Source organism: Pelodiscus sinensis, chromosome 2 (assembly GCF_052426305.1).
Source record: "Pelodiscus sinensis isolate ZL-2025 chromosome 2, ASM5242630v1, whole genome shotgun sequence".
NCBI classification, from domain to species: domain Eukaryota; kingdom Metazoa; phylum Chordata; order Testudines; family Trionychidae; genus Pelodiscus; species Pelodiscus sinensis.
In genome coordinates, this window is record NC_143053.1 from 23,736,853 (window position 1) to 23,755,393 (window position 18,541).

Genomic DNA, 18,541 nt, shown 5'->3' on the forward strand with positions numbered 1-18,541 from the left:
TCTTTAAGTTCCCACTGAAAACAACTGGGTTGCATGTGCCTCATTGCTGACCTAAGTAGAAGACAATGAAATTCAATGGGTATACCCGAAGGCATAATTTGGCCTGTAAATCCTCTCTTTCAGTTGATGAAGCATGAAATGGACAGAACCCAGCTTGACTTTATCATCCCAGCGTGAAGGAATGACATTTTAAAAAAAAAACCTCTGTATCTATTGGTGAAATGAGCAAATTAGAGCTGACATCATGTAGACAATAAATATGAAACCTCATAAAGCTATTTTAACAGTCACATTTCAGAGTAGAACCACATTATCACAAATTGATAAAATGCAGAGAGAATAAAGACTGCTACAAACCGCTTGAGCAAACTGTTTCCAAAAAAACATGACTAGGAATAAGTTTGAAGTCCTGGAAGTGTACCTCCTTTATACATCAGTAAGGATTAGTGTTCTAAGATGACCCATTCCAAATAATATTGTCAAGATATTTTAAGTCTTTATTTATGTTATGCATAATGGAAGATTATTCAAAGTGATAGAATTTAGAAAAAAAAATATTAATTTTTCACCATGCATGCTAGACTTGACTCAGGTTGGACATTGGCGCAAGATGGTGGTCAGTTTTCCCTTCCAGTTCTTACACATATTGGCACAATGAAGTTGCTTTTGGGCTTCCCAGTCTTTAGGTGAATTATTAAATCTATGTACTCCAGACCCTGACCTAAAGCCCATTTAAGTCAATAGAAAGATTACTACTAATTTCAGTGGGCTTCGGATCTGGTCTGCAAAGACTTCATACAAAAATTTTTAAAAAATGGATGAAAATATTTCATTTCATATTAGGCCATGTAAAATCTCTAGTTTTTTTCTATTCTTTCCCAAAATTGTGCTCTGGGCCTAAATGAATTTACTTTGAAAAATTGATTGCTAAACAGTCTTAGTAAAAGAAAACAGTGTCCTGTTATATTTGGCCTGACCAACATAGAAGCAATATTCCAGTTATATACCATACATTATAAATTATATAGAAATCTTACTATGTATTTTACAAATGTGTATCTGCCTGCCTGCCTGCAAGTCTGTTTGTTCAAGAACCACTCCTAAACGGTAAGAGTTAGGGTCACCAAATGTGACATGCCACTTCCTGATATCATAACTTAAAGCAAGGCCAGGGTTTGGTTGTGCTGGGATAATAGGATGTGCATGGAAAGCAATTGCTTCATATCAAATGGAAAGGGAGGGGTCTGATAGCAGGGACAGTTATACTCACATATGACCACAGAGGGCCAGCAAGCACGGGGGACAGTTATACTCACAAATGATTGTGGGGGACCACCAGTGGGTGGCGTGGCTGGCCTCCCTGTCCTAGGCCAGCCTCGGGGAGTAGCTGGAGAGTGGGATGCATTCCGTCTGCCCTGCCCGGGCCAGTGCTGGCCCGGGGCAACACCAAATAAGTCTTCTAGTATCAAATAAATGAGAAAGTGGAGGTGGGGAAGGAGGATAGAAACCACACACAGCTGGAAGGATATGAAAGGCCTTTTAGAAGACTAAGAGAGAGGATTAAATATGGCAAAGGTGACTTTGGGAAAGAAAACACTGAAGAGCTTTTAGTTAAAAAAAAATGAAGGTCAGAGAACGTCAAGGACAGAAAAAAGAAAAGGTAAAGACTGAAGTTTTGGAGGAGGAGAACAACATGTGATCCCAAAAGGCCAAAAGTTAGTACCTCACAGTGACTGTTCAGAGAGAATCACTGAAGGACACAGAAAACCGCTAGATAATGAAAAATTACCTTCATTCCTGCCGCAGCTGCAGGACCACTGGGATCTACAGCTTGAATATAGCATGGCTTGCTCCCCCGCACAACAAAGCCCCATCCGACAGCATCGCCAACAACCTTGAAGAGGGGAAAAAAAAGACACAACAGTATCCTTGTAACTCATGGGGTAAAGTTCAGATGGTTGAAGTCATGATTTCAGCATCTTGTAGTCATCAGCATACAGTACATGCAGCTCTGTGGAGAGAAATACTTTACAGTACAGGTTATACATCCCTTAACCGAGACTCTCTGGTCTGGCGACATCAGTGGTCTGGAAGGACCATGGATATTCCTGGACCACAGAGCCCAAGTATAGGGTGGTTGCGCCACGGGGCAGGAGAGTCAGGATGTGGAGATTCAGCAGGGAGTCAGGGTGTAGGCTGCAGGTGGCATGCAAGGGAGTTCTGGCTCTTGCAACCAGGCATACCCTGGCCCAGCAGCAGCAGCCGTGGAACTCTGGCCTCAGCTGTGGAGTTCAGGGGCCGGCAGCATCAGCTGAGGAGTTGCGGCCCCAGCCATGGAGGTTGGGGATGGCAGTGGCAGCCACGGAGTTCCAGCAGCAGTGGAGCTCTGGAAGTGGCAGAGCTCCAGCCCCAGAGCTTTATTCCCCAGCCATGGAACTCCGACCCCGGCAGCAGCCAGGGAGCGCTATCCCAGGCTGTGGAGCTCCAATGGTAGCCATGGCCGGGCAGGCAGCAGCAGTGCTGGGCTGGAACCTTAGCCGGGGACAGCAGGACAGGACAGGCCATGTTGGGAGGGACCTCCCCTAGACTGGCAAATTCCCTTGTTCAGGACTGGTTAGGTCCCGAGGGTGCTGGACAAGGGAGGTCCAACCTTTACCCTTTGCATGAACTATTAACTCTATAATTATGAAGAAAGCAACCAACTGAATGATTGCATTTGTGCCCACAGTACTTTTCTTTTTAAAGTTACATCAGAAATATAGACTAAAGGCTGTGAGAAGCCGTACTTCCAATTAATATGTTCAAAACAGCTACTTTTGAAACAAGGGGGGTTGGAGAGCACAGCGAGCCCGGGGCGCAGCCCCCTAGTCTCTTTATAATCTTAAGTATTAATAACAACACTTCAAGAGAATTTGTGCGTATTACTAGATTTCTGCCAGTGTAACTCTACTGAAGACAGTGTTAGACTCTCAGACTGATGGTATAATAAAGTGGAGAATCAGACTCCCCATGTATAAAACTAATATGAATGGAATCTTATGGTTGAGATTTTTAGAGCACAAGTATCAGAAAATGTAATTAGGATATAATTATACCATCAGAAAATATTGCACAATTCACATATAGAAGACAAATATGTACTGGAGACATACTGTGAATGTTTTTCTTGCATATGGGGCTCCAGGCATCAAGAGTTCATCAGAAGTCACCGGTCTTTTTAATACTGGAAAGACATATAAATGAGTATTAAGAAGAAACTTTCATAAAGAATAGTCTTCGCCTTTTTTTTACTTTATTTATAGGACTTAATATTTTAGTGTATGCCTCGGTAGATGAAAATTTGTGAAAGATCATTATATTAAGAGCTTTGGGGATGAGTGATCTGACACCTTTGGCTAAACTGAGGTTTAGATAATTAGAATATTGGTATAATACATTTTGAAGTCATAAGTCAGGGCCTATGGAATACAAGTTTTAAAAATAGCTGTGTCTGTGCCAAAAGACATAAAGAGCTAGCAAGTGACCCAAAACCTGACCAGCTCTACGGGAAGGCTGATGTTCTGCAGGTTCAAAGCTATCATTCATATGAAATTTGAATAGACTGCTAATCACAATAGTACATTTATGTATTAAAAATATTTCCATGAAAATTTTGAATGACTACATGGAACTTAATACATTATTAAGCTGGGTTTTTTTTGCTTGACAATTCTGGTGCGGCTCTTCGCATTTTTTCCACCGCTGTTTTGGCTCTTTTTGTTAAATGGGTTGGCCACCCCTGAGATACAATAATACTAGTCATCCTAACTCTTCCTCAGACAGGGAGACAGATTAGATAACCTGTCACTACAGGAAACAATATTATTAGTATTTGTGCAGTCATTTACTCCTGAGTAAAGTATGAGTAAACACTGCAAAATCAGAACTGTAGATTTTAGACCCACATGGTACTAGTGTAAATGACTGCACTAAATGCAAGGCAATGGATAAACAGGCCCTCTATTTATTACATTTTGCTTCCTCTGTTTTTTTTAATTAAGACTATGTTTGTGTGTTGTTTTCAGTGATACACTTTCTGATTATATCTGATTTTCATACCATGGAAGCAAGCTGAAATTTTTCAGAGATAACATCCCACATATCTGTAAGGGTAGGTCTAGACAGTGGCACTATTTCAGGATACTTTCAGTATCCCGAACTAGCATTTTCCACATCTTGACAGTGCGCCCGTTATTTCAAAATAGCTTTCGAAATAACGGACACATTATTCCAACATCCTGGTAAATCTCATTCCACGAGGATTAAGGAATATTTTGGAATAGTGGTTTATTTGGCACTGTGTAGACAGCACCAAATTATGAAATAAGCCTTTTTGAAAATAACTCAAAATAAGCTATGCAATTCGCATCACTCAAATTGAGTAGCTTATTTCGAGCTAAGGGTATAGTGTAGATGCACCCTAAGTGTTCTGAAATGCCATATATTGAAGGAAAAAGAATTCTGGAAGATACATTAATTTTAAAAAAATCTTTTATCTGAAGAGTTAAATTTTGCAGATTCTGCCAGTACTATCATTCTATCTCTTTGAGATCAAAGCCAGGTCATGTTTCCCCTTTTAATGATCAACTCTTACCTTTGTACTGCAAGATGTTTTTTTCAAGAAAGCTCAACAAGCTCTGTTGATTAACATGTCACTGCTCAGTAATTCAGGTGCAGCTGATCTCAATTAGATCATAAATCATCTACACTGGTGTCCTTCATAGTATTTCTCCACCTTCAGAAATAGTTTCTTTTTCTTCATGATTGGCTAAACCATGCCCCAGTCTTCTTTTTAAGTTTTCATTTCTCATGAAATACAGCAGAAGGCATCCGGCAACTGGTCTAAGTACAATTTATTAATGTTTTTCTCATGTAGTCGTTCTGGTTCTTGAGAAATTTTCTAAACGATTTATTCCAGTTTAGCAGGGGATTACTTGGAGTATGGGAAAAGCTGGTCGATCCCTGCTCCTAGGTACTTTTTTCAGACTTAAAAATAAGTCTGTTAAACTGTTCTGAAGGTAAAATTTATGCCTAATTCTCTTCTTCCAAGATTTCATAATCAGCTATCTTAAGATACACTTCTTCTCACTATATATAACTACAGCCATAAATAAATGGAAATACTGGGTACACTTAAGATGACGCCTACATTTATCAACAACAATAAAAATGCCAGTCCACTTGTCACAATAATATTTCCAGGGTATACTAAATGGCTTAATGGGAGCAAACATTCACCATTTAGAATAGGTCATAAGAGACTCTCTGGAGAGAATACCTGACAGGTGCAACTAAAAAAGATTACACTGTGACATCCACCCACTGGTACATACAGATGGCAAGATGGAGATGAGCAACAGACAGCAGGAGACCCAGGGTGTCTCTACACAGCCAAGTTATTTCGGAATAATGGCTGTTATTCCAAAATAACTATGCGAGTGTCTACATAGCAATTCCGTTATTTTGAAATAATTTTGAAATAATGGATGGCTTATTCCGACTTCTGTAAACCTCCTTCTACAAAGAATAATGCCTATTCTGAAATAGCTATTTTGAAATAAGGCGTGTGTAGACGCTACTCTTCTGCTATTTCGAAATAGACCTTCACCGGGACCATTCTAAGTTATTCCTCCTGGGGCTGGCTCTAAATTGAGATAGCACGTCTACATTAGGGAAGCCTGCCTCGGAATAATTTTGAGACTTCGCTGCAGTGTAGACATGCTATTTCAAATTAAGCTATTTTGGAATAACTATTCCGGAATAGCGTATTCTGAAGTAACTGTACAGTGTAGACATAGCTTCAGTGTGCAGAAAGCAAGACTGAATGTTATTCACAAAGAAGACATGCTCCAGAGAACACTAGCACTACTGAATAATGACGTCTAGTCATGTGACCAAACTGAACACACCAAGTTCTTTTGATGTAGGCTTTTATTGAAGACTCCAAGCAATGGCCAAAGATAGACTGTGCAATTGCTCTAGAGGCCGGAAAAAAACAAATAAAAAAATTACCACTCTCTGTCTCTATTAGTTATACCAAATAGTCACCGTGTACAATGAGGGTAAAATTCACCCTTCCCCTGCACAGAATCTGAATAAATGGCCCATAATTTGAACAGCAGCCACTGGCCATTTGGACCCTTTATCAGTGGGATCAAGAACACTAGCCCCACTGAAGTCCATGTTTACACATGCTTACACTGCCCCCTTCCCCAGCCTGTTCCAACACCCTACTCCCCATTGGTTCCAAACTCCTTTCTGTATCGCACTGAGGATGCTGCCTCATTCTGTACTCTCCCTATTAAAGAGCTACTTCAGTGTGACCATGTCCTTTTGTGGCCATGAATAAGGAGTGAATAATCAGCTCTAAAAGAAATTCCATTAACATTTTGATTTTCAGCCAGCCATGTGTACTACTGAATCCAGAACACACAGGCCATATTAATACCCTGTTGGAAAAAGTTAATGGTAATAAGGAGAGGAAGAAACTCTGCTTTGATATTCAAATAAAGAGGCTGAAAGAATATGTTTCCTGAGCTACTTTTTCCTTTCATAAAAAGACAAGTGCAAACAATTTGAACTTAGCTGTGGATGAATGAATGGCTGCCCTTCCATTTGTGGTAAGACAAAAAAAAAAGTTGAACCCTGACTGCCTTTATCTTCTTACACAGAGTGGCATAAAATTTAAACTAACTTAAGGGTTTAAATTGTCCCTGACATCCTCAAAGCTACATTTTTCTCCTCTTGTTCTGGGCTGTGTTACTTACTTCATAACCCAGGTGATTACCAAAGGCTAAGTTCTCCTCTCACCCTTGCAAAGTCACACCTGTATAACTCAGAAGAATTTATGTTTGGCAACTGATATGGTAATCTGGCAGTAAGAGCGGATATAAGGCTGGATGTCTTTCTAAAAAGATATGCTCTAGCTCAGCGGGTATCTAGGCTGTCCGTGAGTCATGTCTGGGGCTCCACTGCACTATTCCTCCTCCTCCTCAGTGACTCCAGCATGCCATAGAACAACTCCTCTCCCTCCCAATGGCTCCTTCATGCCACAGCATGCAGGAGGTGCTGGGAGGGAAGGGGCAGAGTGGGAAAGGGGTACTTGTGTGGGGGTGAATGGGGGAAGAGGATGGCCAGGGTGGGGCAGATATGTAGCTATGAGTGGGCCGGGGGTGGGGGGACACTGGCCAACCCATTTAGCATCCAGGTCCATCCCCAGCTCTACTCTGATCCTATTGCCTGCCATGCTTTGTCTACTTGTCTGGCACTCCTGTTGGGAAGCAGGGTCAGGGTGTACCCTACTCCACCCGCCTGGTGCTCCTGAAGCCCATACTCCAATCTCACATCTCAGCTGGAGAGCTGAGTGAGCAGGCAGAATGGAGGAAGCCCCTGGACTCCTATTCTGCTCCTTGGAAGGAGCACTGGGTGGGCAGAGTGGGTGGGGATGTGAGGGCACCCATTTTTCCAGGACCCCGTAATCAGCCACTGGATGGAGGGCAAGCATCAGGCAGCCAGCAGCAGTAGATGAGATCTTAAAAAAGCTAGGCCTGACACCTGAGAGAGCTGGGCTCGGCCTGGTGTGATGGGACCTGGAAGAGAGCTGGGAGCCATGTGTGTATATCCAGGGCCCTGGGAAGCTCCTGGCCCTGGGGTCCTTCCATTGATCCACACAAGGTAGACTCCCGTGGGTTGGGGGGAGACAGGCCCCCCCATCCCCAACATAGATGCCCACCCACGCAAGATCAGAGTGCACCCATATACCCCATGCTGGTTACACCACTGGAGTAGGGCCTTGGGGAAGTAATAGAGTGGGGGCAGGGTTTGGGGCTGAGAAGAGGGGCTAGAGGTCCATGAAAAAATATAAATCAAAATAGGAGTCCTTGACTTGCTAACGTTTTAGAACCGCTGCTCTAGCTCAAACAGAAGTCATGGGTTTGATGCAGAAGTTACTGGCTGAGGATCTCTGTCCATGTTATACAGGAGGCCAAACTAAATAATCATAAAGGTCCAACTAATCACAAAATCTTTGAATCTATCACTCTTTAAAATATGCCTCAACAGATAAGTTTAGATGAAGAAATACAGTCAGTCATTTTCCCTCACTCTCCTTGAGAGGGTTGCATGGTGTCTAGTATGTACCAAATTCAATCTGCTTACCAGATTTGGGGTTGCATAATACTGGGGGGCTACTACTGAGAGTAGGACTGCTGCTGAAGTAACCGCTACTGCCACAACTGCTCATGCTACTCCTTCTTACTGCTGACACAATCTTTATCTCCTTGGTGGGACTCACTGTGGAAAGGAGACAGAAAATACAGGGAGAAAGGAAACTCATCTTGATTCTTTTGGCACATTTCCCCTGCTTTGTTTGAAACAGTGGTTCCCAAACTGTGCTTCGTGAGCCCTTGGGGGTTCATGAAATGTTTTAGGGGGTTCTCAGTAAACATTTTGTAATGGCAGAAGAAAAAGGGTTTGCACACCATCCTGGGACTAAGGTCATTGCAACCAACATAAAGGCAGTAATGTCCCTCAGTTAGTCAATACTCAGGCATTCTCTGTGGTGCGCTGTTTTGCTCCAGTGAGATGTGACTGAATCTTCTCCTTTACTAGTTAATTCATTTGTAAAGTGTTCTCAGCGTGGTATTTTTATCTGAACTGTCACACACCCAATAATGGACAAGCGCCTGAAAATAGAAAGTGTAAAAACACAAGAAAATGAACATTTGACATCAGCTAGTGTTTCATCAAGTCCAAAGAGTAGAAAATCTTAGTCAAATAATCATGGCAGTCCTGGAAAGTTGCTTATGAAGAAAAGAAAATATGACGATTATATAAAATATTGTGATCAAGAGTGTTCCAAACCACAGTGTGTAATTTGTGGTGATGGTCTAGCAAACATCAGTCTCAAAACATCTCTTTTTTGGTGCCACTTAGAACTAGGCACCCCCTGCACAATTCAATAAGGCTTTTGATTTTTTTCAAATTAAAATTAGCCTAGTGGAAAAGTGACATTACCCATTTTGTACCCAAAGCAAGTACTGATAGTGAAAATGAACTGGAATAGTAATACTGAGTGAGCAACCAAGTAGCAAAAACACCAGAAGCCCCACATCATAGCAAAGAGCTTGATTGGTCCATGTATGCAAGAGTTCATTGAATATTTGGAGAAAAGGCTGCAAAAGGATTGACATATTACCTTTGTCCAATAATATGTTGTCCTGAAGAATTAATTATATGTATACAGAGTGAAAAATAGACCATACTATGCTACACAGATGGATAAATCTACTCTCTCTTTTGCTAGTGTTTTGTACATTAAATGAATGAAGATATGAGTGAAGAGAACTTGTTGCTTTGCCAACCATTGAAGGAATGTACAACTGGAGAAGATATCTTCAATCTGACTAATGCATATTTTCTCAAAAAGGAAACAGATTGGTCTCATTGCTTAGGCATTTGCAGTGATAGGGCCAAATCAAGTATGGGTACATATACCAGATTTGTAGCTTGAACAAAAAAGATTGTATCAACATAAGAACATAAGAACGGCCGTACTGGGTCAGACCAGGAGGTTCTTCTAGCCCAGTATCCTGTCTACCCACAGTGGCCAGCACCAGGTGCCCTGGAGAGGGTGGACAAACAGAGGCCAAGGACACCATTTTATCCCCTGGCTAATAGCCTTTTATGGACCTAACCTCCATGAAATTATCTAGCTTCTCTTTAAACTCTGTTATAGTCCTAGCCTTCACAGCCTCCTCTGGCAAGGAGTTCCACAGGTTGACTACACGCTGTGTGAAGAAGAACTTTCTTTTATTAGTTTTAAACCTGCTACCCATTAATTTCATTTGGTGTCCTCTAGTTCTTCTATTTAGGGAACTTAAAAATAACTTTTCTTTATCGGCCCTCTCCACACCACTCATGATTTTATAACATCTCTTGGACTCAGTGCAGTAGCCATAGACAAGCCCTCATGGCAAAATGTATGCCTGAGGGACTGAAGGAAGTGCCAGACAATGCTGTGAATTTCATAAGATCATGGCCACCAAATTCCAGAATATTTCCCATATTCTGTGAAGAAATGAGTAGCGTACACAATTGTCTGTTGACCCATACTGAAGTTAAAGGGCTCTCATAGGGCAAAATCCTAGCTTATTTAGCAGACATTTTCTCCAGGATTAATGACCTAAATTTATCTCTTCGGGCCTCAATACAACAGTTTTTAATGTGCAAGACTGAGTTAAATCTGTGATAAAGAAGTTGCAGTTCTGGAAAAGGTGTTTGGAAAATAATCAAACTGAGCATTTCATTACTCTCCATGGCTCTCTGGAAAAACATTAACTCTGGGTCAGTGCACAAAAAAACCCCACAATATAACTACACCGTGCACTATATAAAATCAATATAACTGCAAACAACTTTCACAACATTGAGGGAATACTTTCCAGATATGTCAGGCAATAGAAAGCACTGAGGAGCAAGAGAAATTGATTGAGATCTTCTATGATAAACTGAAAAGGAATTTCAGCAGACTGCCATTGATTAACTTTTGGTTGCTTTTAAGACATGAGTTCCCCTGCTGACAGAAAAAGCTATTACAATTTTGTTACCATTTTCAACAACATACTTATGGAAGAAACCACTTTCCTTGTACACACATCTGAAAAGTAAATACAGAAGCAGACTTGATGCCAAACCAGATCTGAGATGTTTATCTTTCTCCAGTGGTTCCATGCTTCCAAGAGCTAAGCAGGTCAAAGCAAGCACATTCATCTCACTGAGGAAATTTAAACTTCAAGACTCTTTATGAGAAATGGAAAGGGAGGTGGTTATTTTTTGCTGCTTTTAAAAATAAATATGCTTCTAGTGTTTTAAAATAATTATGAAGAACAATGTAAGGTTGTTGTAGTTGTGAGTTGTTTGCACTGCTGAAGACCTGAATACTTGTGGTAGGAGGAACTCTTTACTTCAGTGGACTTCTTAAATACCTTCATGCTGTTTCACATCTAATACTCCTTGATGAAATGTAGGAATCTTGTTTGATTATTATAATAGGATCAAACCACGAAAGTGAAATCCTGGAAAAGTGTTGCTGTTATAATAATGTGATAAAATTAATAATGCAATAATAAATAGTAATGAAATAACGGTGTGTAATAAGTGTGTCATAAAAATATATTTCTATGATCATTGCTTTTATAATTTATTCTCAGATAATGGAAATATTCATTTGTAGGTGAGGATTTGCAAGATTTTTCATGGAAAGGATTCACGGGTTGTTAAAGTTTGGGAACCACTGGTTTAAAATAACATCAGAACATGTTTTTATTTTCAATAATGCAATCATACAATCATAGTCAGAACACTCACCTATGCGCTGCAGGAATACATGATGTATGCACGAAAATATATATTTTACTCGGATATGTTGCATTACTACATGATCCATTTTTAGCTCATTTAATTCTCTGCAGTGCTTCCACCACTTTGATTTCTACATGCTAGTGTAACAGAGTGAAATAGGCATCTACTAAGTAGAATATTTTCTGCAATTATCCCCTGCTTTCTTCTTCATTTTATTCTGCTTCCTGCTGTAATAGTATATAACTTGTTCAGGCATTCTTCCCTCCACCCCCAAATTATAACATATAATTTATGCCAAAACCCTTTGGCTAAAACTATTTTAAAAAGCAAATTAAAAAAAAAATCTTCTAAACTGACTGATTTCTGCCTGTGTAAAAAATGTAAACCTGAAATCCTTTATTTATATGATAGCAAAGAACAACACGAGGCAGCTAATTCTCTGAAAAACCAAGCAGGGAGAAGAACCTGTTTACTGGGTATGATATTTATTCATGGATGAAATACTGAGCACTTCTCTTCAGTTAAATCTGCCTCATGCTAGAGTGAAGGGAGCCAACCTTGACACCTATCTGCAAGGAAAAGTTAAACAGTAGAGAAGTTAAAGGCAAAGAACTAAGGAGTCACCTGACTGAAAACTGGTGTGTTTTCTGTTGTCATGGTTCTGCTTGCGCAGGCAAAAGGGACTGTCATGACTTTCTGGCATCAAACGGGATTTCTCAGGAAGCAGCTCCATCAGCCTCCGTCGCCGGCGGAAATTCATTCTGAACTGGTAGAGCAGGTTACTATCTGTAAAATGGTGCTTGTTGGACACTGAGGAGAGAAAAAGGAGTGAAAACTCTGTTGGGCAGAACACAAAGTAGGGAGCAAATAGTATACATAAAGTTGCCATTTACATGCACGCATGCTCCTTTATGATAGCAGCACTAAAGATACTGTCTACACACCAAGTGAAGGTGTGATTGCAACACAGATCTCTGTGCTAACATGGGTAACTATAGCATTGTTTTGAAATTGTTGCACAGGCTTCAGTGCAGATTAGTTGCCTGATTATATACCCAGGCTTCCCTATGGCGGGCCATTGTGTGTGCTGAAGCCTGTGCCACCACATACACATGGCTACCATTGCCTAACCTAGCTAGATTAAAGTAGCACAGATATGCACACCCATGCTACAATCTCATCTTTGCTTGCCCTAGATACTCGTTGGCTACGTCTACACTGGCCCCTTTTTTGGAAGGGGCATGCTAATTTTGAAAGTGGGAATAGGGAAATCCGCGGGGGATTTAAATATCCCCCGCGGATTTAAATAAACATGTCCGCTGCTTTTTTCCCGGCTTGGGGAAAAGCCGGAAAAAAAGCGTCTAGACTGGCCCGATCCTCCGGAATAAAGCCCTATTCCGGAGGATCTCTTATTCCTACTTCAAAGATTCTAATGACACCATTATTATGGTGTTCAATTCTGCTCAGCTCATCATTTTGGATACTTTCATTTTGTAACAACAAAATACAGTTAAGGAATTATCCCTGTTTTTAAAATGAAGAAAGAGACAGAGAGGTTGGAGTCTTGTCCGTAATCGTAAAGAACCTGCTGTCAGAGCCAAGGCTAAAATTCAGGAACATCTATTTCCAAGCCCCATTATGAAACCCTTAAAACATTTCATAAATTATTCCCAGAAATATTGTATTGTCATAACAGAGTAATGTAAAACAACCTCTTGAAACTTCTCTTTACATTAATCTTATAGACAATTTACTGAAGTTGAAGAAGACATGCTATATACAGCCCGTTCTAAAGACATTTTTATGCCAGCTCTCATGGGACTGAGCCATCATGAATATTTACAGGTAAATATATACTCCAATTACCAAGTATTTATTATTATTATATCACTATAATAATTACTTCCAGTTCAATTTTAATATTTCTGTACTGCATGCAATTCTTCTCAAGTAAATGTATAGTCTCTGTCTTCTTACTCTCTTTTATTAGTACAATTGTTTGGACAATCTTAAGAAATCATGACTCCTGGATCATTAGAAAATCAACACACATTGCCACTACAGATGACAAAAAGTAGTAAAAAATTGTAGAGTAACAATTGCCCATGACACACATTAACCTAATTTCCTATTTTAAGATATCCATCTGTATCTTACAATAATAAAGCTTGTTTTGACTAATATACTAAGTAACCATGAGATAGAGGTTACAGACAGAATGGGCTATTCTCATCCTTTGTGTAACTCTGTTGTAGACAATGGAGTTATGCCAGGGATGAGTTTGATCTAGTATAAGCATATAACTGGAAAGAGCAAAGTTACAATGATGCCGTCATCATCTGTTGTAGCAACACAAAAAGATATTCTTTATCATTGGAATATTCTCTCATCTCACATAAATAATTACAGAATTCTGGGTGCTCATTTGACTGTTACAAAATGTTTCCCAAATTCTGAGTTATACCCATGTTAAAAACATAAATAACAGAGTGCAAGCTCTCAGTGTCAGGAAGAATAAATATTTGACTCCCAGATAATGTTACTTAATATGTGTTCCTTGCCAAAATTCAGTGGCAAAGTGAAATTAAGTAGAGTTTGAAAAATCAAGCTCTTTAAAAGGAAGGAAATTCCAAAAGTTAACAATGATTACTCAATTTCAGTTGCCTCCTTGTGCTTATGCTGTCAAATAAGGGATTCTTTAAAAGATATTACTGTGGGGCACTGAGTATTTTCTGCTTTATTGTTGCTTGATGGCTTCCATCTGAGTCATTATACTTTGAGACTTCACCTTTAGGGCTGAAATTCTCCATATTTGGTCTCTGCCCACATGTGACTTTATCTGGAGTATATGAGCATATATAATCACTTGTCTTTTGCTAAGCCTCTTAATGTGGATCTACAGAGCATGGGCGCTTATCATCTTACCTATCACATATTTTAAGCACATATCTAGGCTCACTCGCATAGATCCAAACCAACATCATATTTGTTAAGTCAGCAGAGATGTTTCAGACGGGTAGCCGTGTCAGTCTGTTTCAGCAAAAACAATGAGTCCTGTGGCACCTTAAAGACTAACAAATGTATTTGGGCATAAGCTACTCCTGTGTGTGATATCCAGGATATGTGTACTGAATTAAAAATATATAATACAAATCCTAAGTATTTTTTGTAACTTTTTAAGCACCAATTTATGGTACCTTCTCAATTATTGGTAGAGCTTTCCTTAGTACCTTCTCAATTATTGGTAGAGCTTTCCTTAGTACCTTCTCAATTATTGGTAGAGCTTTCCTTAGTTTCAAAGTATGCACATCTAAGTTAATTTTAAAGTTAACAACCTTATCCACTGAATTACACCTAAGAAAGTTCATGCTAGGCAGGTCTGTGTGTTTCTTTATGACTGCACAAATTGTTCAGGAAATTGTGCTTGCATCTGACAAAGTGGGCACCAGCCTACAAAGATTATGCTCAAATAAATTTGCTAGTCTTTAAGGTGCCACAGGACTCCTCATTGTTTGAGCAAAAATGCCTCCACCGGTTTTGAGCACAAAAAGAATGAGTGATAATGGAAATCAATTTTTAAACAACCACAAAGATAAAGTGGTAGCATTTGAAACTTAGGCTATAGCTACACTACAAAGAAAAGTCGGAAAAAAATACGCAAATTGTGAACCACAATTTGCGTATCTTTTTCCATTTTTCTTTCGAAAAAGGCTTTTCTGAAATTTGGCATGTCTACATGGTGCCAAATTTCAGAAAAAAACCCTCCTCTTTCGACACATCCCTTCTTCCTCATAAAATGAGGTTTACAGGGATGGCAAAAGAGCATGATTGCGTTTCTGAATTTTTTTTCAGAAAAGTGGATGAGTTCCTTGGATGCAGCATTGCTTTTCTGGGATCCTCTGGTATCCCGGAAAAGAGCTGCACTCTAGACATAGCCTCAGTATGGAAACAGCCTTCAAAAAGGAGAAGCACTTAGCCTTGTTCCTGAGGTTACATATTGGGAATATATAATCATTTGTCTTTTGCTAAGCCTCTTAATGTGGACCTACAGAGCATGGGTGCTCATCTCATTTGTCAGCTTACCCATCACATATTTTGCTTAAGTCAGCAGAGAGAAGAGAGGAAATAATCCTGAACAATTTGCATAATTACGAAGAGATACACAGATTTGCCTAGCATGGCCTTTTTTAGGTGTAATTCAATGGATAAGATTGTTAAACAACCTTAAAACTAACACAGATGTGCATACTATGAAACTAAAATACAAATCCTAAGTCAGTACATACATTCTGGATGACACACAGATGTAGAGCTAAGAAAAAATGCATGATGGGTCTGTTGCCCTTCTCAGCTATTTCGCATGGGTGCAGCTTCAATGGCATTACTCTTGATTTACATTAGTGTGGCCATGTCTACATTAGGAAATTATTTCAAAATAGCTAAATTTGACTTAACTCCTGATTTTACAAAATCGATATAGCGTGTCCCCACTATGGGGAAGCCTCAAAATTAGTCTAAGGCAGGCTCCATTACAGTGGACTCACTATCTCGACTTAGAGCCCCAGGAAGCACTGGGGATTAATAAATTCAAATTATTCTGGGAGTAGTTATTTTGAAATAGTGGCACCGGAGTATCCACACTAATGGTATTTCAAAATAACTATTTCAAAATTGGTGTTATTCCCCAAGAAAAGCAGGAGTACAGATTTTGAAATAAGTGGCTCCTTATTGCTAATGTAGACACTCTGTTTATAAATTCGACCTAAGGGGTGGTTATTTCGAAATAAAGCTCTAGTGTAGACCAGGGCAGTAAGTGCAAGGCAGCCTTTGAGTTGTACTGGAACTAGAGCTGTTTTTTATGGCTCTATCTGTACATTATTTGCCAAATACAACAAATAAAATACAACACAAACTGCAATTTACCAAATAACTTATACAATTTGTAACATTGACATACAATTTTGCGATCAGCAAAGGCAATATACAACTCTCAGATTTGCAGCGAGAGAGAAGTACAGCAAAAGAACAAGTATTATGTTTATTCAAATTTCACAGAACTGGAGAGGATTTACAAAATGTGAAAAGCCACTTTAATAAATTAGGTGACTCATGCTTGAAAAAAAAACAAGTAATTTTCACAATCACTTTTTTTCTTCAGGGTACATCTAGACTGCAGAGCTTTCCCGGGATATCAGAGGTATCCAGGAAAACCTGTGCTGCGTCCAAGGAATGCGTCCGCTTTTCCAAAAAAAGTCGGAAAAGCAGATGCATTTTGTCGGCATCCCTGTAAACCTTGTTTTATGAGGAAGAAGTGATGTTCTGAAAGAGGGGTTTTTTTCCTAAATTTGGTCCTGTGTAGACAGGTCAAATTCTGGAAAAGCCTCTTTTGGAAGTAAACCAGAGTTTCTTTTTCCAATTTATCTTTGTAGTCTAGACATAGCCTCAATCTCACCCACAATTTCAGTTCCACACAATTTCAGTGCTCATATCTCATCCATCACCACAATGTGGTGATTAATGCTTTCTGCTACTTGAAAGCTGAGATTCCTCCCCTTGGACAGATTCACTAGTACACTCCAGCTGCTTTCTATCCTGCAGGCATGAGAAGCAGCTGTTAACTCAACATAACCACCAACTAAAATGGGTTTATAACTCACTGGAGAAGAGCAAAGGAACCAGAGGTTTAGATGAATCTGCTTGCTTAGCAGTGCTCAGCTCAACAAGCTGGAAATGGCAAAATGTTAGCAAACTATATGGGATTTTAAGACCTGATGTCTCATGTATTTTCACAACTGGAAACAAATGCTTTGCTCCACTGGGAAGATGATAAATGCTGCTTTCCAGAAGCACAAAGACTGCAGTTCTAACCCTTCTGCTGATTGAGAGATGGCCTGATTCATCATTACATTACAATGATGTAAAACAGGAATAACTCCACTTGTTATGATAGAGACCTGCTGGCATAAAACTGTAGTAAAGGCCAGAATCTTAAACGGCACTAGTACCTCCAAGAAGTAATATTTTGGCAATCATCCAAGAATTATATATAGCAGCGTTTCCCAAACTATGGGCTGCGGCCCGCTACCAGGCCACGGGAAAAAAATACCGGGCCTCAGCATGGCTACCGGGAGAGAAGCGGAGTGGGCCAGGCTAGGAGGAGGTGTGTGTGGGGGGGAAACCAGCCGCTGGGAAGCAGGGTTGGGGGCAGCGAGGCTGTCCGGCGGAGATCAGGGTGGGCGGTGGAAGCAGAGTTGGGGGCAGCAGGGCTGTCTGGCGGAGATCGGGGCGGGCAGCAGTGGAAGCAGGGCTGGGCGGGGGGGGGACGGGGGAGGAGAGGGCTGGCCGCAGGAGATCATGAGGAGGAGGACAGGAGAACCAGCCACCGGAAGCAGGGCTGGACGGGGGCAGTGGGGCTAGCCAGGGGAGATCGGGAAGAGAAGGGGGGGGAGTGAATCGGTGGGTGGGAAGTGGGAGTGACCCAGGCACATGCAGACCCGGGCACACGAGTGAGTCCAGCCCTGGGGATTCCATTTTGCCCCCCCTCCATACTCTCCTTCGAGTAGTTGAGAACTGCCTGGCTGGTAGACACACTCAGACATCATGAGCACATCTACCAGCCAGGCAGTACGCAGCTACGGACTGATACACCTAATAATAATAAAACTTACCTAATTAGAAAATACCGGACATTTTATATGTCTGGTATTTTCTCAATTTGTTTCCCAGAAAGAACCCTCAAATACCAGACTGTCCAGTACAAAACTGGACACCTGGCAACCCTACGCCTCCTTGCACCCTCCCTCCTAGCCAGATACCCTATCCCCAATCTGCTCCTGCTCCCGCCTCCTGGAGTGCCCATGTGGCGACGGGTCCCCCAAGCCCTGGCCCAGACTGGGCAGAGGATGCAGCCGGGTGAAACACTGAATATTTATTCATTTTTAATTCTTTTTTTTATGTGCGTTTATATTTTAGGCTGCAAAAAACAATACTGAAAAAAAAACAGGTTCCAACTAAACTAAAAAGTTTGGGAAACCCATGTCTAGCCAGCTTTCTATCCATTTTACAGTCCATTTATCCAATCCATATTTCCTTAACTTGCTGGCAAGAATATTGTGGGTGACCATATCAAAAGCTTTGCTAA

At 40.6% G+C, this 18,541-nt stretch overlaps 1 protein-coding gene across 5 annotated transcripts in view; it reads right to left on the reverse strand.

The window, feature by feature from the left end:
* Positions 1-18,541, reverse strand: part of DEPTOR (DEP domain containing MTOR interacting protein) — a 130,147-nt gene that overhangs the window by 34,673 nt on the left and 76,933 nt on the right. For 4 of the 5 annotated variants that reach the window (XM_025178687.3, XM_014580813.4, XM_006137510.5 and 1 more), the window contains exons 6-9: positions 12,025-12,210; positions 8,197-8,331; positions 3,153-3,223; positions 1,790-1,894 (exon numbers count right to left, since the gene is read on the reverse strand). In XM_025178687.3, coding sequence (XP_025034472.2) covers positions 1,790-1,894; positions 3,153-3,223; positions 8,197-8,331; positions 12,025-12,210 — 497 coding nt within the window. The remainder of the gene's footprint in view (positions 1-1,789; positions 1,895-3,152; positions 3,224-8,196; positions 8,332-12,024; positions 12,211-18,541) is intronic. The other variant, XM_075920181.2, reaches the window with a different exon arrangement.